This window comes from Lagenorhynchus albirostris, chromosome 12 (assembly GCF_949774975.1).
Source record: "Lagenorhynchus albirostris chromosome 12, mLagAlb1.1, whole genome shotgun sequence".
Taxonomy (NCBI): Eukaryota; Metazoa; Chordata; class Mammalia; order Artiodactyla; family Delphinidae; genus Lagenorhynchus; species Lagenorhynchus albirostris.
Genome location: NC_083106.1, coordinates 6,266,685 through 6,290,845, shown reverse-complemented (window position 1 = coordinate 6,290,845; position 24,161 = coordinate 6,266,685). Strand labels below are relative to the sequence as shown.

At 37.9% G+C, this 24,161-nt stretch overlaps 2 protein-coding genes across 7 annotated transcripts in view; one reads left to right on the top strand and one right to left on the bottom strand.

Annotated features, from left to right (window-relative positions):
* The window catches only part of LOC132530597 (E3 ubiquitin-protein ligase parkin), a 1,420,256-nt gene that overhangs the window by 850,439 nt on the left and 545,656 nt on the right, over positions 1-24,161 (bottom strand). The gene's annotated exons all lie outside the window — the stretch shown is intronic.
* Positions 10,463-11,487, top strand: LOC132530561 (protein SET-like). The gene has a single exon (XM_060167771.1). It carries the CDS (start codon positions 10,463-10,465, stop codon positions 11,339-11,341), a length of 879 nt encoding a protein of 292 aa, XP_060023754.1. The 3' UTR covers positions 11,342-11,487.

Here is a 24,161-nt window from a genome sequence, read left to right as displayed (position 1 = left end):
CCCAAGGGCAACTTCTTCTAAAATGAAATTTCATGCTCAAACTTCAGAAACATATGATTTAAACATATGCCAGTCTCTTTCTCCATATTTGCAGCTTCTCAATCCTCCACCTCCCAGGCCCTTTCTTAGAATAGCTTCTTGTGGAAGCTATAAGGTTTAGGCGAAAAGTGATTTTCCCCTCCTTTTATCTAGTCCATAGAAGCCTTTCACAAGAAAACTGAGCAGCCACAAGAAAAGAGAATTAACGACATTTTAGAACATGATATTTTAATGCCTGAGACTATTTTCAGAGGAATTTTCCTTTTGGAAACACAGTCTTACAAAAAAAAAAAAAATTCACCATGGACCATAACCAATGGACACAGGCTTCTGTCTTATCCCACTCTCTTTAAGAAAAGAGAGAGAGAGAATGAAAAGAGTTATGAAGATAAAAGTATCTTCAAATGACATAATGTGTTTCATTTGAAAGCAATTTTTTCCTCACATAGAGCAAGAATCTATTTCTATAAGATGAAAAGTGTATGAGACATAATAAACACTGCCTATGCTTAGATACATGATAATTAATTTACATTGATTAGTTTACTAAGATAAAAAGTTCTGGGCTTCCCTGGTGGCGCAGTGGTTGAGAGTCCGCCTGCCGATGTAGGGAACACGGGTTCGTGCCCCGGTCCGGGAAGATCCTACATGCCACGGAGCGGCTGGGCCCGTGAGCCATGGCCGCTGACCCTGCACGTCCTGAGCCTGTGCTCTGCAACGGGAGAGGCCACAACAGTGAGAGGCCCGTGTACCGCTAAAAAAAAAAAAAAAAGTTCTTCTGTGGAACATTATTGAGCAGAAAAAATCAGATAATTGTAATGCTTTAGGTATCCTTAGGTTTAATACGCTGGGGATCCATTACAACTAAGGGATTTTGTATAATGAGGGTTTCTCAGGAGCTCCTAGGGACAAGAGCCACTTTTTCCCAAGGTATAATAAGTGGCTGCTAGATGGTAGGATTGGAGAGGTTCTGAGAAAAGCTCTTCCTTGACTGACCTGCACCAAGTGACTCATGCCAGGGAACTACATATTATCCTTCCAAAAGCAAACACCACTCAGGGAGCTTTTTGTGGTCTTGTTGTGACTGACTCACAGAGTTAGCCAATCTCCCAGGATGTGTGTCACCTCAGTTCTCCAAATTCTCCCTAATTCTCCTTCAGTTTGCCTCGTGCTTCTAGACTCAGCTGAATCACAGTGTTCTCCATAACACCCTTCCTGACTAGTCTACAATAATCTCCCTAACAAGGCAGCATCATAATTTAGCTTTTAATTTTTCCCCTATCACTCCTAGACTAGTCAGTCCCATCACCTTAACCAAGGTCATTGAAATTAGGTGAAAACTGATTTAAATGATCAAATAATCAGGCGCAGTAGTTTATAGTTCTTTCATATACATATTGGAGAAACACAATATGTATTTCTTGGTAATAAGTGACCCTTTTGGGAGGAATGAAGACTCGGTACTTAAGGGAATATGAGGTGAAGACACTGAAAGAATAAGCAGGTAATGCTGAGGATAGTCATGACTCTACATTATTGTCCAGGACAGTGTAGTTTTATACTGCAATTTGCAACTTATTCATGGATTATGAAATCTATAAATGAATAGGAATCAACACTTTAAAAATGAAATAGAGCTTTTAGAATGCTAACATGATTGCAGATGTCCAAGACTGGAAAATAGTGTAAAGCACATTCTAAATTTATTTGACCATGAAACCCTTTAGAGAGGGCACACTGAGGAGCTGGTACTCTTCCCATCAGAGCCTGGAAAATGCTGGTTATAGGCCAAAGCCTCTGAAGACACATCTGTCTCCTCTGTATATTCTGATTTCTACCTACCCTGCACTGTGACTCACTCAACATAACAGGGATACCCTAAGTAAGCAGCAAAAAAAGCTGAGAACTGGGAGGAAAAAAAGTAAGAAAATGCTTGAAAATTTTGTTTCACTTTTATAAGGAATGAAAAATTCATTTCAATTCAGCCCCCAAATCTTGCAACATAGGTTTCTGAGAGGACTGCTTTTTAAGTGGTACCTTACAAAAAATGTTAATATATTAAGAAAATACTGAAAGTCCTTAACTCTAGTGACACTAGAACTAGAGTAAAAGGACTGAAATAAGATGGAGTGCGTTTTTAGGAGAGGGCACTGGACAAGTCCTATTTGTTGTCCTGAACACCTGCTATTTTTGTTGACCTGCTTTGTCTATCTCCTCACTGTTATTAACTTTTGATGAGTCTAAAAAATTGTTATATAAAACAGAAGAGAAAAACAATTGGTTATTTATGCATCAGAACTGACCAAAGTAGTAAAAACTAATTGAAGTAACCTGTTTTATTTTCCTTATAAACTCATAGCCTCTTTCTTAATAGGGCACAATGATTTTTATTTTTTTTATATTTATGGAAACTTGACATATAGACATTTTTTCTTCCTTTGGCAAATACTCTTTCATGATTACGTAAGAGTACAGCCTATTTCACACAGTAAGATATTAAAATGAAAGATACTAATTCTAGATTTCAGATGATGAAGTCTTCTTCAAAATCCTTTATGAACTTTTCAGTAAATCATTAACAAAATGACTTAGTTGTTTGCACAGAAAAATTACTTTCCGTCAGGGAGACGAATAAAACGTAGCATTTATCTCCTGGCACAGGCTTACTATTCTTTAACACTGTCTTCTTCATCTACACAGTGCTTAGTCATCAAACGTCTGATATTTTGGCATCACTACTTTAATTACAAAAAAAAATCAAGTGAAAATTCATTTAAATAGTCAAGTAAGTCAGGGGAAAATCAATCCTGATTCTGCTCATACGAATCTGTTCCATGAAAATTCCTATCTACTCTCATCAGAGAATTTGGGATTGTATTTGAATTTTCTTTTTAAGAAGCTCTGTTTGCCTGCCAGGAGTATAGACAGAACTAATACTGAATTTCAACTTGAAAGGCACCAGGTAGAATCTCATAAGTTTCATGGATGAAATCTTCTAACGTTCAAGGTAAAGTCTATCAAGCAGAAAAGAACAGAACTGAACGATCTCAAAGGACTGAAACACTGACTGCAATCTCAATTATTGGGAAAACTTTCCTTCATCCATCCTAAGAAGCCATTTTCAAAGCTCATCACACGAGCCACATTCTGTAAATCTTCAGACCTGGCTAAGTCCTCAGCAACAAAAGAAAAAAGAACCAAAGGAAATTCAAATTCAATTAAAGAAGGAACTAAAACCAAAAGGTGTTAAGTGACAATAAAACAGTTTTCAATAATATGTATAGAAGAATGTATGAAGTCTACAGTATGTAAGGAGCTGAAGGAAACCAGGACCCTTCATTGATTCTTTGATTTGATTTATCTACGGAGGACTGGCCAGGAAGAGTAAGATGAGTCACAAATATGCTCCTTCCCCTAGATCTTTTTCCTTCGTTAAGCTCAATATTTTGAATATTTACATCCTTATATTGATTGGCAATTACAGTAAAACAGAACTATTTGATGGAATTACATCCAATCATCCAAAAGTAAGATTACTCAAGATAGGCGGAGAATTTTCCCTCCCTTTCTCCACAGGTGGTACAGAGCTGGACATCACGAATGTGTGGTTTGTAAAGTCTCCAGACCATGTGGCCCTATTTGGAAACTTGATTTGCCTAATCATTCCATCCCTTTCATGCTCGGGTTGTCTCTAGTATTTCCTGGTTGTGAATAACATTTTGTGAAAATCTCTATGCATTAATCTTTGATGCCATTTCTAATTATTTCTTCATGGTAGAACTGAAAAGGATTAAATTATTGAGTTAGCAATCAGGAATCATTTTAAACCTCACGATACATTTTAATCTGGTTGATTTAAAACATCTACTACCAACTCATTTGGGGGCTGCATTTTTGCTTCCCCATCCTAGATCCCCTTTCTCCTTTTAATTCTATTATCTCTTGACTTTTTCTCCCAAACCTCTGTCCCACACACATTTGCAAACAATGCACCATCTCCAAGAGCGCCTCCATGAATCCCGAAAAAATCGTGGAGCTTCAGACTTTATGCTAGTTGTTGGTTTTGTTTGGTTTTTACGGAGTACCCTTATACCTTGCTCCTCTCCCTCCTAATTTAACTCTCCTGCTTCCTCCTACAGGAATGATCTACTTCCTCATCAAGGTTAGTAATGCATTCTGGTCATGCTTCATATGTGGCAAGTAGATCTCATACTCTCTAGAAGTGCTTTACCAAACAGCTGTTCCAGCTAGAAGGTGGACTCTAAGGGTACAGAGAAAAACACGTTTGATCTCTGTATCATAAGAATATACCAAATGGCTTGGCACATAAGAGGTACTCCATAAATGCTTAGGAAATTTAATTACTACAGAGGAAATTCAAAAGACATCCCAAAGGCCTAGATTATGCTCTTTCAGGATAATTTGTAATTTGATAATGTAAAAATGCACTATTACACAGAAAGTAGATTAAATTAATTTCAAAATGTTCTACAACAGTTTTACCAGATATTTCTGAGACCATAATGCAAAACTGGTTAGATGTCTTGAATCAAGAAACAATCAAAAAGTTAAGGCTTTTCATTCCCTCAAATTGTAGCCTTATTCAATTTCTTACTTTTGCTGTCATGTATATTGTGGACTTGAGGTTTTAGTGGTCTCTGTATTTTATCAAAAGCTTGCATTTTATAAGGAGAATTTGTATTAATTTCTTAATGTAATATGTGATTTAATATTAAACTCTTCCATGATATTTTTCCTTGCGATTCCCTGCTAGAAGTCTATTGATTTTGATCATCTATTAGAAGCCAACTCATGGACCAGAATATAATTGTCAGAATGTAACAGATTTTTCTAATAATTTCTATTTAGTTGATTAAACCTAGGTAATATAATACAAGGTTCTGCTAAATAACTAAAATTTTAAAAAGGAATACCATTAGGAAGGTTTTTTCTGGATTACAGATGTGATCTATCATATAGTTCAAAATAATAAACTCAGAGGGAGGGGATATGGGGATCTATGTATACATACAGCTGATTCACTTTGTTATACAGCAGAAACTAACACAACATTGTAAAGCAATTATACTCCAATAAAGATGATAAAAATTAATTAATTTAAATCAGTTTTCTGTCTCAATGGTTGGTCTCTACTTTCTCCTCAGGAAATAGTACATGCTGCACCTCTGTTTCCCATCACAGTGATTCTGAATATTGAAAATATGTTGCTCTTATCTTTCTAACCTCATTAAAACAGGATTCTTATCTTGTGCAAGTGTAAAAGGCCAAAGTTTTAAGTGAGCAAAGTCATTGTGATTGCATAAAAGCAGAAAAGAACACAAATACCTGTTCTACTTATCACAATTATTTAACTATAAATGAATCATGAAGCGTTTACTGCTTGCTCACTTTCGGCACTGTTCTGGGTCTGCAAGAAGAAAAGAACATCTACATTTCAGAAGCTTACCACCTACTTGAGCAAGAGAAGTGTCCCACTGAAAAGCAATGTATGAAACTTGAGGTTATATGTCTGGATAAAATTTGAACTTGCTTCGAGCCTGCCCTCTCATGCATATTAATTCACGTGGATATTAAATACAATCCAAAATTACGGTTAATGTGTATTATTTGATGTAGAGAAGGAACTAAAATATTCTGCAACCATTTTACACATGGTGACATTTTAAATCTTATGGACCATCTAGGAGAATTTTTTAAAATGTCTTCTTTAGGCACCTCTTCTTGCAAACATTCTCCTTAGAATTTGGTTGCCCATCCCCTCTTTTCTGACTTGACTTCCTTGACTTGCACGTGACCATCTCTCTCTTCTGCCCCCTTCTTGTGCGACTCAGTTACTAAAAGCACGATTCCTGGTCCCTGTTACCTGTTGCTGGGACTATTATAGTCTTCCCACTAGTCCCACATTAGCAGTCTCCTCTGTCTCCTCCTCTCTGCAGTCCATATTCCAGTCCCAAGCTAGTGTGTTCCTGCGAGAGCACAGTGGCTTCACACCATTCCTTTGTTCACGAATGGTCATTAGCTCTCCTCTAATAACCAGATTAAGGTCAGTTTCCATGCTGGCATTCAGGGCCATCCACAGTAACTCTAACTCTAACCCTAACCCTAGCCCTAACCCTAGACCACCTACCTGTGCATTTGTACCTCCTATTACTCTCCCATACTCATCCTTAGAGCCTACCCGGACCAGGCTCTGCATTTAAAAACATCATATGATTTGCTATCTCAATGCCTTTGCCTTGCACATCTCTAGCCATTAAATTCTACTTATCTTCTGAGTCCATCTTAAATACTCCCTTTTATTTAGTAATCACCTATGAGCATTACATCGATGCTCATACGTGAGCACTCCTTTTCTAAAATGCAATAGTACTTAATGCTTACCTTATGGAAGTGGCCATAGTTTTCTTTACGTTACCCTTATTTATGCACTGCTCCCAATCACTAGATTTTCAAATACCATGAAGACAGGTACTTGGTACTACTTACATTCTTATTCTCTAGTGCACTCAGCAGAGTAATTTGCACATAGTAGGAATAAGATTAATATTTACTGGATTGACATTTTAATCAAGCTTATATATTCTCTCTAAAAATATAATCTAGGAAATGAATTTAATCTAGGAAACTAACTGTTAATCATTAGTGATAAAATAGAATCTTAAGGATGGCTTAATGGCAATATAAATAGGTCACTTTATGGGGTAAATGGATGTTGCAGGGATAGGGAAGGTTCTAGACTTAATATTCAGGTTCCAGTGAGAGAGATGAATGGTTTCCTAAGACCCATGAATATCTGCATGTCTTGTTTTCCCCATGACATTATTTTGCAACTGAATATATCAATATGAGGTCGTACATTCCACAAAATGTAGTGAGGACACCTTCAGGATTTGGATCTTCCAGAGGAATCACATTGCACTCATTGGGCATCATCTCTGCCAGTGACTAGAATTCCTGCTGTCTGCAGTTTTGCTGTGATTATTTATACTTTTATGGGCTTACTAACAAGAATCACAAGGCATAATAGAATGATCAGTTAGATTTTCCCCAAGTAACTTGTTATTCAGAAGAAAAATATCTCCAGGAAAGTATCTTTAATTATCCTGGAACAATTCACCATAAGAGATATCCCCAAATGCCCCTAAAAGTTCCCAAATTGGGACAATTGTTATTTGTTTATCCAGTTTACGTTTGAAGCATCTGACCATGCTGGAACTTAAGGAACTATCCCTTAAGATGGTACTTTCTGTCGAGCAGAGGTAACAAAAGGACCAAGCTAAGGAAGAGCTCTCCCAAGAATGAGTGTCAGAATCCCTCCAGTAGAGAGGACAGAGTGGCTCTCGACCCACCCAATTCAACTTTGAGGGAGGATACATTACTCCAGCATTAGCTCTTTTCCCAGGTTCCAAGGAGGAGACTGTATGAGAGAAGTCTGGCTAGGTTCAAGTACCTCGCTACCAAAGCTCACAGGTTTATCCACGGAGTCTGCCACGTCTGATCATGTGAGCACACAAGGTCTCCTTAGAGAATGGGTGAGAGCACAATCCTCTGCAGAGTGTGATGGGGACACTGGACCAGGACGCTTGGCGTACAACAGCAAATAGGCCCTGGGAAGGCAGTGTGCACCATCTACGAATGCTTGCCTAACACAGGCAGAATATTATCCTCTCAAAGGCAATCAACAAGCTTTGGTTAAGTAGAGATAAAATTGTATTTAAACCATAATGGAAAAGAATATAAATATGTATTCATATAATATTATATGTATATATAAAGAATGTATATGTTTGTATAACTGAGTTGCTTTGCTGTACAGAAGAATACAACATTGTAAATCAACTGTACTTCAATTTAAAAAATTCACTAAATCAACCATTATAACTGAAACATACTTTGTAATATATTATCTCCATGAGACACTTCTTCCTTGTATGCAAACATAAAACTTGTTAACATACAAAACAAACAAATACACAAATGATTCTCCCTAAATCTTAGCAACTTACATTAAAGAAAGTTCCTCATATGACTACAGTTCCTCGGGAATATTATTATTCATTTATGTTCCATCATTTCATAGAGTGAATACCGACTTAAAATTTCTCAAAGTGCCAGGCCTGCCTGTACTTTGAAGACAATTATGTCAATATCTCTAACTTCCTGTGTATGTCATACTCTTTTCCATATGGAAGAGGCTATCAATTTTATGTCTGCGTGAAGGAGAGGAATCACAGGACATTTCACCTGTTAAATCACATCTATTTTAAGGAAAGAAATATGATAATACATTTTCTCTATAAAGAATGCTGTCTACCATTATTTCTCATTAATCAAATGTGATGTGTAACTTGCTAAAAAGCCCTATAGCGTTTTCCTAACAATTATAGCTCCTAATCTGTATAACATACTGCTTCATTTTAAGCCAAAGGGACATTCTGGAAATCCATAAATACTACAGGGTATAAAGAGGGAAAAAATATAACTTGTACTATAACTTTTAGCCAGAGAAAACAGAAACAGAGAAAAAGAGAGAAACAGGTAATGCTTTCCACATCTGAGTGATAAAACGTCTGCACAGAATTCCTACTGACTATATGGGAACAGTCAGGAAATCATTCTTTTAAAAATGAGTTTTAAGCAGAACAGTAATCTAGAAAAGCATCATAACACATTGCACCGCCTGGAGCAGCCCCACAGCGTGGCATGATGCCTTTAGAAAGCAGAGTTCAGTCCAATAGTGCTGTCTAGGGGAGAATGTGAGTGAAAGAGAGGGAGTGCTGTGCACATTGTAACCACTCTACAACAATTTACCATTGCCCCTGGTGCCCGGCATCTGCTCTGCACCCACAAATCTGGAATGAGGCTTCAAGTGCCTGCCCTATGCAGCTACAAGCTTTGCATCCCAATTAAACCAACCCCACTGTCCTGGAAGAATAGCCCTGCTCAGTGACTGACAAACATTTAAGAATGTAGGCATGTGAAACTAAGATGAAAATGAAAGAGACTTTATTTATGTGAAAGGGCATTTAAAGATGAGTAAGTTATGTGAGGTTGAGAAAGTATGCCCATTTAGAAATGGATGAGACAGTTGCTGAAGTATGGAAGACTAGTTGTGGGAATGCTAGGGCAAATCAAGTAGACAAGTAACAGTTGTTATTTTACAATGGTCATAGAAAACTTGCTAATTAGTATTTATCAAAAGAAGTTTTCGAGTGGACAATCTTTTTTTTTTTTTTTTTTTTTTGCGGTACGCGGGCCTCTCACTGTTGTGGCCTCTCCTGTTGCGGAGCACAGGCTTCGGACATGCAGGCTCAGCGGCCATGGCTCACGGGTCCAGCCGCTCCGCGGCATGTGGGATCTTCCCAGACCGGGGCACGAACCCGTGTCCCCTGCATCGGCAGGCGGACTCTCAACCACTGCGCCACCAGGGAAGCCCTGCGCTTTTTATATGTAGAGTGTGAATGCTATGCATGGGAACGCCCTAATTATTTGGTACTCTGGAATTTTGTTATACAACAAAAGAAATCGTAAAAAGTGACATCATTTGGAATTCAGAAATTGTATTTACACTGAAATGTTTATTACAGTGAAATATAGCAGAAAGGCTTGTAAGTTATAGAACAACATTAGAAGCTTATGTGTCGTCTGAAGTTTTCCACCGAGTTTATGAAGACGGTGGAGGGATATTTCTACCACAAAAAAGTAACATTAATTTTTACAAATAATATTAGAAACTAAGTATTTTCTATGCAATATACTCCTATGCTGGGAATTCCAGATCTTTATGTCAAAGGTCCTGGCAAATCTATTGAGGGTATCATGTCAAAACTCAAAGTTGTCAAGTATTACTAATGATACCTCTACTGTGTCCTTATACAGAAATGGTGTTAGTTTGAATCTAGAGCCCAGAAATAGACCTAAACATACATGGGTATTTGATTTTGATGAACAAAGTCAACCAAAGGGAAAGGAATGAGTGCATATCCATATAGGTATGCATACCTAACACCGCATAAAATTAACATGAGCTGGATCCTAAATCTAAATGGAAAAGCCACAACTATAAAACGTCCAGGAGAAAACATAGGAGAGTATTTTATGACTTGAGATTATGCAAAGGTTTCTTTGACAGACTCTAGCAATAACTATAAAAGAGTAATACATTTAAAATTTAAAATGTCTCTTCATCAAAAGATGATATAAAGAAAATGAATTAACAACCTACAAACTGTCAGAAAATAGTCATAAAACATATATCTGACAAAGTACTGGCATCTAATATATATATGAAAGATTCTGGAAAGATATACCAAACAATCCAATTAAAAAATGAGCGGAAGAGTTCTCAGAGCTCCTGGTACGAGCTTCTTCCCTTGGGTAGATTCTTGGCTTTTCTCCCAGCATGGCCCCCAAACACCAGTCTTCACTTCCACCCCAAGCAAAGAAACCGAAGAAACCGAGAAGGACTCCTGCCTCCAGGCCAGAGGAAACGTCTGCTTCTCCGAACTTGCCGAAGGAAGAAAAAGAACAGCAAGAAGCAATTGAACACATTGATGAAGTACAAAATGAAATAGACAGACTTAACGAACAAGCCAGTGAAGAGATTTTGAAAGTGGAACAGAAATACAACAAACTCCGCCAACCAATTTTTCAGAAGAGGTCGGAATTGTTCGCCAAAACCCCACATTTTTGGGTAACAACATTTGTTAACCATCCACAAGTATCTGCACTGCTTGAGGAGGAGGACGAAGAGGCACTGCATTATTTGACAAGAGTCGAAGTGACAGAATTTGAAGATATTAAATCAGGTTACAGAATAGATGTTTATTTTGATGAAAACCCTTACTTTGAAAATAAAGTTCTTTCCAAAGAATTTCATCTGAATGAGAGTGGTGATCCATCTTCAAAGTCCACTGAAATCAAATGGAAATCCGGAAAGGATGTGACAAAACGTTCAAGTCAAACTCAGAATAAAGCCAGCAGGAAGAGACAGCATGAGGACCCAGAAAGCTTCTTCACCTGGTTTACTGATCATTCTGATGTAGGTGCAGATGAGTTAGGAGAGGTCATCAAAGATGATATTTGGCCAAATCCATTACAGTACTACTTGGTTCTGGACACGGATGATGAGGAAAGAGAAGGAGAAGAAGATGATGATGATGATGAAGAGGAAGAAGGATTGGAAGATATTGATGAAGAAGGGGATGAGGCTGAAGGTGAAGAAGATGAAGATGATGATGAGGGGGAGGGAGGAGAGGAAGATGAAGGAGAAGATGACTAATGGAACACTGATGGATTCCAACCTTCCTTTGTTAATTTTCTCCAGTCCCTGGGAGCAAGTTGCAGTCTTTTTTTTTTTTTTTTCTCCTTCTCCTCTTGTGCTCAGTCGTCCTGTTTCTGAGGTCTCTTTTCTCCTTTATACCATGGCTCACAACTTATTTTGGGGGGAAATACCTTGAGCAGAATTCAGTGGGAAAAGAATCTCTACCCCTTTCTGTTCCAAATTCATTTTTATCCCTTCCTGTCTCAACAAAAACTTTATGGAATCAACACCACCATGCTCTGTGGGAAAAAAGAAATACCTTCTGCTCCCTTAGCTCTGCTGGAAGCTGGAGGGTGCTAGGCCCCTGTGTAGTAGTGCATAGAATTCTAGCTTTTTTCCTCCTTTCTCTGTATATTGGGCTCAGAGATTGCACTGTGTCTCTATGTGAATATGGACAGTTAGCATTTACCAACATGCATCTGTCTACTTTCTCTTGTTTAAAAAAAGAAAAAAAAAACTTAAAAAAATGGGATTATAGAAGGTCAGCAAAGGGTGGGTTTGAGATGTTTGGGTGGGTTAAGTGGGCATTTCGACAACACGGCTTCTCCTTTGGCATGTTTAATTGTGATGTTTAACGGACATCCTTGCAGTTTAAGATGACACTTTTAAAATAAAAGTCTCCTAATGAAAAAAAAAAAAAAATGAGCGGAAGACCGAAATAGACATTTCACCAAGGAAGACATACAGATGGACAAGAGGCACATGAAAAGACACTCAACATCACTAATTATTAGAGAAATGCAAATCAAAGCTACAATGAGGTTTCACCTCATGCCGGTCAGAATGGCCATTATCAAAACATCTAGAAACAATAAATGCTGGAAAGGGTGTGGTGAAAAGGGAACCCTCCTGCACTGTTGGTGGGAATGTAAATTGATACAGCTACTATGGAAAGCAGTATGGAGGTTCCTTAAAAAACTAAAAATAGAACTACCATATGACCCAGCAATCCCACTACTGGGCATATACCCTGAGAAAATCATAATTCAAAAAGAGACATGTACCACAAATGTTCATTGCAGCACTATTTACAATAGCCAGGACATGGAAGCAACCTAAGTGTCCATTGACAGATGAATGGATAAAGAAGATGTGTCACATATATACAATGGAATATTACTCAGCCATAAAAAGAAATGAAATTGAGTTATTTATAGTGAGGTGGATGGACCTAGAGTCTGTTGTACAGAGTGAAGTAAGTCAGAAAGAGAAAAACAAATACTGTATGCTAATGCATATACATGGAATCTAAAAAAAAAAAAAAAAATGGTACTGATGAACCTAGTTGCAGGGCAGGAATACAGATGTAGACATAGAGAATGGACCTGAGGACATGGGGTGGGAGGGGAAGCTGGGGCAAAGTGAGTGTAGCATTGACATATATACTATACCGAATGTAAAATAGTTAGCTAGTGGGAAACAGCAGCATAGCAAAGGGAGATCAGCTTGGTGTCTTGCGATGACTTAGAGGGGTGGGATGGGGGGATGGGAGGGAGGCTCAAGAGGGAGGGGATATGGGGACATAGGTCTGCATATGGCTGATTCACTTTGGTGTACAACAGAAACTAACACAGTGTTGTGAAGCAATTATATTCCAATAAAGATCTATTAAAAAATATATATATATACTTAAAAAAAGCAAATGATACACAAGTATTGAACTCTACATAGTGGTGTTCATTATGTAGCAATGTATTTAGAGATGACGTGTAATCATGTCTCTAATTTACTTTAAAATGCCTCAAAAACCAAGACAGATTGGTAAGTGATTAGAGATAGATAGATGGATATTTAGGTAACAAAGAAAGTACAATAAAATATTAATTGCAGAATCTAGGTCCTGTGTATATGAATGTTCACTGTACAATTCTTTCAACTTTTCTGTATATTTGAAAATTTTCAAAATATAATTTTGAAAAAAAATCCACACGTCCAGGAACCGCTGATCTACAGTACCAGGACTCAGTCGTTATTCTCTGATAAATGACTTTCCCCCAGAAAGGAAATGCTTGTTCTCTTCCCTCTGGATCCCTCCACTGCACAGCTTCTCACACTCTCGTCCATTTCAGCTCCAACCTTATTTCCTTGTTTCACAAGGAAAAGAAGCAGGCTTATTTTTCTGAAAGCAGATTAGGCTAAGGGGCACATTACACTTTACGGCAGCGATGCTAGTAATTTTCACTTCAAAGGACTGTTATTTGGATCCTGTTTGTTCAGTTTCCCAGTTTATCTCATAGCCTTGCCATTCTATTCAATTTGACTGAAATTAATACTGCTTTAGTTGGTCCTGCTTCACCATACCAAAATAAGACAGAATGGAACTAACAACAGACATTTTTATTCTACACAAAAATGTCTGATCACTTTAACATTATTATTTTAGGTACACTTAACCCTTAAAACCAAGTATTAGGTTTAGACTTGCAGATTTGATTCATGAAAGCCCTCAAATAGAGCTCAGACTGGACATGCAGGGACTGACCCTGATTTTCACTCTCCTTGGATCATTTTAATATTTTTTTAAATTAAAGAAAACAAATGACCAGCTTTACATCACTGTTATTTGCATCAATGAATATCTACAACTGTTTCTCTTCTTAGAAATCCATTAAAATGCGCCATTTCTGATGTCGATCTTGCCCTCTGTAATGTACTCCTACTGGAACAGGAACAACGTCAACATCAACAATGTAAGCCATTTCTAGCTTAACTAGTCTAGAGTTCGTAAGAAACAGTCAGCTTTCACTGGAACCAGACCCAGAACAAATCTGTGTGTGGAAAAGTAGGTGTTAAAGTCCCCTTTGTCTTCAAAAGATTGGTTTTATATGATTTTAGTATGTAGTTTTGGTATGATTTAGTCTCGTATGATTTTAGCTAATAAAACTGTATGCTTCTTTCCGGAGCTGCACACATTGAGAAACTAGCCGGTTCATTTCATTTGATATATACTTCACTGTGAATGACTGAGTAAATGAGGTCTTAAGACTTAGGGACTCAAATCTTTGCATATATGCAGAAGACTAAGTACTGTTAAATGCTGCTCAGGATGGCAAAGACTGAGGTTTAGTTGCATTGACAGCAAGTAAAATCTAGATCTTCAGAGAACTAAAGTCTATGTTTCAATAGGTTTAACAACTTCAGTTGAAAGCACATTTTAAAAATTGATACTCATAAAAAGCCCAGCGAAAAAGAAGCTATTTATAAATCAAGCCTCTGAAACAAGAATATAGAAACCCCCAAAATATCTTATATAATTATTCATTTTTGTTAAAAGGTGATTATGACAACATGCAGACATGAATAAGAAAAATACACTGAAGGGAAAAAATGCAATAACCCCAAAGAAACCTAAATATATTTTACGGAAGAGACTGTGCATAAAGACGAACAAGAGAAGTAATTAGCTTGTCTATCTGGGAGAAGAAAAAGGTTATTGTAGCTTTCTATGCATGGGAAGCTAGACCAAGTGTGAAGGGAGAACCTCACAGTGTGAATAGCTAAATATAACCTAGAAATCCCATCTCCTGGTACACTGCAGAGTTCCTTAAAAAAGGCTTCCGAATGTAAAGAGAGAGAGAGAGGGAAAAAAAAAAGAGGTTTAAGGATTATGAAACAGAGGAAGAAAGCCAAGTGGGACACCATGATGACTGAGGTGATGATTCTCTCCAGAACAAGGAAGTGTGGCTGAAAGCCTAAGTGAGTTCCTTCTTAGTGTTTACGGAGGGAGATTAATTGTTCCCTAATCTGAACTCTACAATGTGCAGGTTGGAAATGCTTCTTCATGGAGTGTTCAATACCAAGGCCTCCCAACTAGACCAATGACTATGCTAAATGTCTATCCATCTTTTAGTGCAAAAAGGCAATCATCCAAGAGACCTGAAAAGATGTGGGAAAAAAATTGGGGAGTTATTGACCAAATGTACAACCCTCTCAATACAACTAGCCACTGTGTGAAAAAATGGGTTGGTACACATATTATTCTTAGGTATTAAAATGTTCTATAGGAAGACCAGGGTATTACAGTACAGTGCATCACTTTCAATAGTTTTGCCAAATATTTGGTGAAGAATAATCAACTGGGGCAACACATGGTTTTTCAAAGAAAGGCAAAACCCTCCAACAAGAAGTGTATTTCCTCATGAGTTAAGTTAATAGTGCTCTTCAACCATTTAATAAAATATTTATTGAGTACCTTGCATTGTTGTCAGTGTCAAGGTACAAGGGAAACAGCTGTAAATAGGAGACACACTCTGCTCTAGTAGGAGGAAACAGATCATCTCAACAAATTAACAAGACAATTTCAGCTAATCATAAATGATACCAAAATATAAAATATAAAAAAGTGTTAAGAAGTAATTGAAGGAGATACTTTAAAACAGGTGACCAAAAACACTTCTCTGAGAAAGTGATATTGAAGTTGGTCACAGAGTGATGAAGAGGTGCCGCCCATTCCAAGGTCTGAGGGAAGGCATTTCAGGCAGGGTAGCTCATGCAGAGAGCCCCGAGGAGGGAATGAGCTTCTGAGTTGGAAGAACAGAAGGAAGGACAGTTGCGGTTGGAACACAGCGAGCAAAGGAATGCTTGGTTATAAGATTTATTCATTCATATCTATTTCTAGCACTTACCAAGGGCTATAGTGTGTTCCAGATACTGAAGGTATGGAAGTGAACAACACTGACCAAATCCTTCCCCACATGAAGCTGAGCTTCCAGTGGAGTCTCTGGTGGGATCAGAGAAGAGGACAAGGCTAGATCATAGGGGTTGGGGCTTCTGTGCCACAATACGAGTTTGAATATTTTGCCAAGTGACTGTGACAAACCCTTTTCTACCCCATGCCATATCCCCTTAGCACACATGATTCTACCACAGCTCTCAGGGACAAATGAAGGCAAGCTGTGAAAGTGAAAGGGTCTACTTGACAACATTAAAAAAGCTCATATCTGGGGCCAAAAGGTCCACTTTGCAGAAAGCCAGTCCCTGGGATTAATTAAAAGTGTTGCTGATTACATAGGAACCTCTACTCTGGAGGAGTTGGTAACCCGTCTTTAGCAGAATTGCTCATACTACAGATAAGAATTTGCTTTTCTTGACATCAATGCCTCTGCCAGCTCCACTATTCAAGCACTCTCAGAATGCCTGCTTTACCAAAACGAGATCACATATGCCATTGCATGGAATTGAAGAACTCTTTTAATGGTGAAGGAAATGGAACAGTGGGAAGTAGGATGAAAGATTTCATTGATTCAATTCTATGCTGTATCACATGAAAGCAGCCAACCGAATAGGATGTTGGAAGGTCTATCTAATACTTAGTTAAGGGACAGGCTGGGTATTCCTAAGATACTGTATATTCATTGAACCAGTGACTGATACATGATGTTGTGTCACCAAAAACTAGAATAAAAAGGTCTGGGCAACAAGAGGTCAAAATGAAATTGTCCCCTCTCACCATGATTCCTAGTGACTGACTTAACAGAATTTATGCTTCTCATCCACTCGAGTCTTGGCACTGCTTATGAGAGGTCCTGGTTCCTGAGCTAGGATAGAGTAAGGACTCAACTGAACCTGAAGTTATGATAACTACCTGGTCATTTAGAGCTCTGCCTGCAGCAGGAAAAGAAATGAGTCACTATACTGGGAGAAATGATCAGTCCTGAGAATCATGAGAAACTAGGATTGCTACTACATAATGGCGTCATGACAGAGTATATCTGGAACCTGGGGATTCATTGGGCATCTGTGTATGATTATATATGGTAGTAACAGTAAATACTCAACTGAAGGCTACCATAGCCTGTCAAGGGCTTGGACACTCAGGAATGGAGGCCTGAGTCATGCACCAAGTGAGAAAGCTTCCAGCTAAAGTGTTGGCTGAGGTTGAAGGAAATCTAGAATGGGGATGTTGAAGATTATTGATGAATATGAATTATGGCCTTAGTCCAGGAACAACAGTGGGGACTTCCACGCCTCCTATCTTAAATCTATTTTTAGGGATTGCAACAGGCTACTCCCTTGAAAACAATCAGTGACAAAGTGAACTTAATGTGGAGCCCAGGAGAACTGAGCAGTATAAGAGGTGGACTTCAGTAGATGCTCTTTTGTGCCCCATGCCATATCCCCATGGTCCAATTTATTTCAGTTTAGCTTGGTACACAGCTTTTGGCCCACTCCCAGTATCCTATCTCAAGAGCCCCAGGGAATCTCAGAGCTTCCATGCTTCAGGGCTTTCTCTGAAGCCACAGCCTGGCTGGAAGCATAGCCCCAAGAAGCCAAAAGCAATCTTTAACCAACAGAGTGTAGGGATTGGTAGATAAATGCTCCAGCTTCCCATCTTTTGGAGCGACAATTCTGCAGGCATTTTCCATGGTTTCTCAGATTCCTGTTGAGATTGTGCCCCAACTGTCCAGTGCACTACAAGCTCAACTACCCACTCTGTACTGGCTTTCCTTCCTTCCATGTCTCACTTTCCCAGCATCACCTCCTGAATGAACCATTGAGACACTACGTTTCAGGCTCTGTTTTTAGAAAAATCAAACAAAGATAGCGTCTTAGGGGCTAGCATGCATATTGTTGACTTAAATATACACACACACACACACACACACACACACACACACACACACACACACACACACACACAATGTGAGAGCTGCGAGTTAAGTTTTATTTGGGGCAAAATAAGGACTGCAGCCCAGGAGACAGTGTTTCAGATAACTCTGAGAAACTGCTCCTAGGAGGCGAGGGGAGGGGCCATGTTACATAGAAGTTTTGCAACAAAGGACAGGTAATCGGAACTTCAAAAGATTATTGTTAATTAAAGAAAACCAGACATCTCAAGTTAAGGAATTTAGCACTTTTCTATCTATGGTAAGATGCAAGAGTCTTGGCTCACTGAAATCATTCCTTTGAATATGCACCTCAGCCATCTAGGGCCAGTATCTTGAAACATCCTGAGTTTCCTCAGGGCTCATCGCAGGGAGTGGCTGCAGTCTGATGGCTGCTAGATGGCAGGCATCCTTCTCAGTCCTGAGTTTCCTGGGCTCACATTGGAGGGGCTGCAATCATTGATGACTGTGACATCCTTTGTTTATTGATATGGCAGGAAATACTTCATTTCTCAATACATTAAACTGTATCAAGAATGAGGAACCAAGCTGATGAGGTGGCCTACAGTGACATGTTAGGAAATTAAAGAAAATGTATGGCTAAGTTCTAGCATTGTTAAATGCAAGGTGCAGAATTTTGAGGATTCAAAGACAAAAATAAAAACTGCATATGTAAAATGAAGAGTCCAAAAGATCTGCTGTGAGGAAGGTAAGGGAATCTGAAAGTTCCCACAGAATATTCTCTGAAGAAACAGTCCCCCACCAATGAGCAACTTCAATCAAAGCAGCCATCAAAACTATAGGAAACAGTCAGAAGTGCTTTGGATATACAATTAAAAAAATTAACCTACTCTTACATGATACATTGGAGTGTTGACATTTGCAAAGCTTTTGTCAGCTGTCACACAAATGGACACTGGAGCTGGAACTAGAGCCTGGAGTTGACTCTTGGCCCAACAGGTACTTTCTGTGTGACCTTGGATGACCACTCTGTGCCTGGGTCTCTTTCATCTGTAAAAAACAGACTATTGAAAGAGCACCTTCATCGGAGTAAATGCTATTTCAATTTTGGCTATTGTTTTTATTATTGCTTGGCAAATACCAAGGAATATCGAATGGAACTAGTAACTGATTAGAAATTGAAACTGCAGGAAAATTAGAGATCTGGCAAGTTGACATGTACTGTATGAACTGAGAGAAAAAAATAATTTTCAGAAAATAATCAGCATCTTGAACAAAGTGAACTTTGACTTATTTCCCAATTCTGAAATAGAAAGCTAAGAGGGCATTTTATTTTTCCAAAACAAGTAAAATTAGGATAACTAAGATTAAGCATTTCATATAATAGTGAGAAATGTAGGAAATCCATTTCTCCAAAGAGGTGGCAGGGACTTAACCAGCGTTTGTAAAATTCTGGGAAAGTAAGTCATGGAATACACTAAAGGGATGAGATCTACCAAGACTGAGCTTGGTAAAGGGTCTTAATGAGGCAAGTCACCAACGATGGTCCTTGTTGATTCTGCTCGTTGTCTTATTTAATTTTTCACGATTGTGCCATGAATAACTTCCTGAGATACAGAATGTATTTAAAGAAAGAACATTAATAATAGTTTTTCATTTCAGATAGAAGGATCATTAAATAAAAAATGCATACTTTCACCAATTCAACAGACATTTGTTGAGATGTAATCAAAAATGAAAGGATGTCTTTGAAGACAAAATTGCTCAAAGGTTAGGGGTAATCTGCTCTTGCTATTAGTAAAATTCAAGGGCCATTATAGGGAGAAGTAAAATTATAAGATCAATCAGAAAATAAAATTTCTGATATTTTCAAAGGAACCAACAGAATAAAGAATAAAGTTGCATATCCTTTTTTTTCTCCAAAATCTTTATTCAACAGAAATTATAATAATAGGCTTCAAAGTAGAATCTAGGAGACACATTGTTACATTACTCTTGTTTCATTTATCAGTATCGTGATGCTATCAAGAAAGAAAATTGAAATAACCAGTGACGTTTACCAAACAGTATACTCGTTCCTGTCATCTCTATCAAATAATATCAAGGAATGATATAACTTCATCAGCTTTAATGGTCATATCTGTGAAGCTAAAGACAGTGTATAAATGGTTGACTTGTGGACAAAGAGAAAACATGAACTATCAAAATAGCTTGCTGGCTGGGTGTGACGCTCCAACTGGCAAGTTTCCTCATGGACTGGCCTTCTTCAATCAGCACCATATCCTACAGGTATTATCCTTGCTTCTTGTAATGATTATGTCACCTTTATAGTTGAAAGCACATGAAAAGATCTCATCCATGTGTCCCTCAAGAACCTGGAAGCACGGACCAGTCTGAGCATCCAGATTCTAGTTGTTTTGTCAGAGCTGCCAGTGAGAAGACGGTTCCCTTGGGGGTTGAAAGAAATCTTTGAAATTTCACCTTCATGGCCTTCCAATTCGGTAATGCATTTTCTTGTGGCTGCACTGAAAACTCTTGCTGTTCCTGCTAGTGTTGGAACACTAACTCCTGCAGAGGCAGGGGGGCGGCTGTGGCTCACTGCCGGGACAAGGACATACGCACATCCTTATAAGACAAATTTCTTCCTCTCCCTATTTCTTCAAGTATGCTGACTTGAAAAATGGCTGCAAAAACTATTGACCCTTTCTATCAGCAAGTAACAATGCTTTATCATAGGTACAAGCTTAGAAAATGATTAGGTACAATTAAAGTTGAGTATTCCTACAAAATCCAAGACAGTGTATTGCTTTTTTTTTTTTAAAGTTTTTTCTGCCTAGTGTTCCATCACTAATAATAGAAGAACTAAATGTGGAGTTCACATTGGCTACTTGAAAATTTACTTGTAATCTTGCATTATGTATAGAGCTTGCCCATGGTTTAAAAATAAAAGGGGAATAGGACATTTGCAAGGTAAACTCATCCATTTCATCCATTATTCTAATCTGTTTTACAAAAAAGATCAAAGCACAATTTGGAGAACAAAATAAGTGACAGAAAAATTGCAGAAGTATGTCAATAACAGTGATGTTTCAGAGATCCAGGAGACTAGCAACTAATACGAACATTATCCTTCATCTCTCTAGATATTACATTATCACTATTCATGTTATTATAGATGATATGTATTTCTATTTTCTTGGAAGGTTCTTTTCTGGCCACCCAGATTCCTCAGTTCTATACCTCACTATACTAGTGAGAAGGTACACGAGGGTAAAGAACAGCTAAGTATTAGAAAGATAGGGGTCCTTAAAAAAAGGATGGAGGCAAAAAAAAATTTGCCATATTTCCCTGTTTTGGTTTGTTTTTTTGGTCTGTTGTTTTTTTGGTGGGATTTCCTTGTTGCTGTTGATGATTTATTTTTGTTGTTTTGACTTGTTCCCTGCAGAGTTTGGGGTTATCTCAAAATCTTGTACAAAGAAGACAAGCATTCTTTCAAAGTGGTTGTCTTTTCTTCAAAGAACTTGCCTTTGAAACTAAGAGTGAGACCCCCAGGAAATGCCTCTGGACTTGAACAATGAGGAAGAGGCTGAAGGAGAAGGGTGACTTATTTACCTCTCCATGGCTGTCAAAATACTTAAAATAATGTATTTTCTGCAATTATGTGTCTCTGATGAATTTAAGGAGCCACTTTAACGGGTGGTTTGTTTGACAAGAAGACATTTCAGACAGTCAAAAGTAAGGTTTTATGAATTTTAGATTTTGATATTCATTAATATCCCCTCCCAAAGATTTCCTCATTCCCAAATTAATAATAAACGGGCCTACTTGCACCCAAAGAATTATAATAAAGAAACGAATGAATGAGTGAATGAATGGATGAGTAAAATTAAATGTTAAAAAACTTCCTTTCCATTTTGTTAACCTGATAATTCAGAATTTGGTAAAACCTCATCTGCTCAGATTCTGTAGTGTCTAAACTTAAATTTATAGATGAGAAAGAACACTGGCTTCAGAGTCAAAAAGCTAGGACAAAGGCCCAGTTTTGCCTAGTTTTTGTTTTGTTTTTCTTTAGCTAAAAGACTTTAGGTAAATCATTTAACATTTCTGTGCATCAATTTCTTCATCTGTTCCGTGAAACAGACCAGTTGATTTCTTAGTTCTCATTTTGTGTCAAGATTTTATAATTATAGACGATTAGGAAAGTCACCATTAAGTTTCATTTTACCAACTAGCTCAAGTTACTGTGATTCTATATGGCGATATCAAAAATATTTTAAGTTTTTTTTATAAAGAGCACATATTAATATTTTTTAAATTATCAACTTTTTACATAAGAAACCACGAGACTCCCCAAATATTCAGGCACAAACTGTAAATGTACAACCAATCTCTGATTTTCTTCTGTTTCATCATATCATAGATATGGTATAGCCGATGGGCATGGCCTCACTAGATGAAAGATACACAGTGATATTCTGGAGTAGGTGTTGGTTTAATATTTTTAATTTTAGATCTCTTCTCTAGACTAAAATTGTTCAGAGACATGAGGCCTTAACACATATGCCAGTTTCAATGACTCAGTTGTTATATCTGTATTTTCTTCCAGAAAAGTAGAAGTTCTGTGAAATTTCTACTAACTATTCCTTTTGATTTTCCATTTTCTATTAGGTAAAAGGTTCCAGCTGCTTCACCATCTTCACATTTTCGGTACCTAAGAGGACATGGGGGGAAATAGCAACAAAATAGGTGGGGATGGCATTCTGGTACTAGAGTGCAGTTAAATGTGAGGGGAAAAAACAACTATCCAACGGGATGTCCTCCAGAAGGAAAATGATTTTATCGCATGACTGCCTACCTCATTACAAAGTGAAATTCACCACTCTCCATTTCTGCGTGAGCCTTCATCTGCTGTACAGGAAAGCAATTCCATAGGTTTCCTATAACAGCTGTTACCATGAATCTATCAAATATTTAGTTTCCACTTTTTACCTCTCTTTCTCTCTGTCTCTATGTCCTTCTGAGGCAATTGCAAAAGAGAGATGAAAGATTCTGTTTCCTAACTCTTTCATTAGTTACTTATTTACACCTGCTATGGGGAAGAAGATTGTGGGAAATGTGAGAGCAATTCACGCACCAGTATTTTAAGATCCTGCCCGTAAATGGTGCTGCTACAGAAACACATCTTCCCATAGGTACTAATTAAAAAGCAATAAGTTCACTTGAGTAGCAGTTTTCTTCTATTTCTTTTCCTCTGTACTAGACGTGCTCCTTTTCACTTTAACTGGAACATTATCCCTGCTCAAAAACAAAACAAACAAAATACACTAAAGGAAGACTGGGAATAATGTTAGCTAACAATTTGGAAAGACATTTTCCCCCATTAAACCTACTGCACTGTTGGAAAACACTAGCGTATAGCAGGTTTCACATCCCTGAAATATTAGATGATAGGTATTTCTGAGGACAGACTACAGGAGCCTGTGACAAACTAGCTTGGCCTCTACCTCCATGGGCATTATGAAGCATTTCTAGATGCTGGTCAGAATTAAAGGTGGAAACGTTTTAGTGACACTACATCTGTGTTTATCACGTGACTTTACTTCCGGGTCACAAAGAGGGAAGGAAATTACAAATGGCACCTGGGCAGCAGAATGCTTTAGAATATAAGAGCCCTGAATGGTTGCCATGTGTTAAGATAAAATTTAGCACAAAGTTTATATTCAATACGTTTAATAAGGAAGGTTAAAAAAAAACAGAAAGAAACTAGTCATAATAAGGAGGGACATAAGAAAATAACATTATTAATTCACTATTCAATTAATAAATTATTGAACATCTATGAAAGATTCAATGTTAGCTGCTGGAGGATTCAAAGATATATTGAGTATGTTTCCTTTAAGAGTTTACAAGGTCGTGACATCCAGACGGTAATTTTGAATGAAATGATTACCCCTTGCTGGTCTGGAGCTGGGAACATACAGGATGGTGCTATGAACTCCAAAGGAAATATCTCCAAGATTACATTACAACAACGGTGTATACCATGGTCGAGTGAGAAGAACCAAGTAGGGGTGTGAAGCAGCTGGGAGGAGGAGGATGGAAGAAACGGATGACCCAGGTGAAGATTTACTCAACCCTAATGCAACTTTCAGAGCAAATCGCCCTGGGAAACAGTCCACTGGGAAAAATTTCACTGCTAAGTCAACATAGAC

Coding starts and splice junctions, on each gene's coding strand:
- LOC132530561 (XM_060167771.1), top strand. CDS start 10,463: ATGGCCCCCAAACACCAGTCTTCACTTCCACCCCAAGCAAAGAAACCG.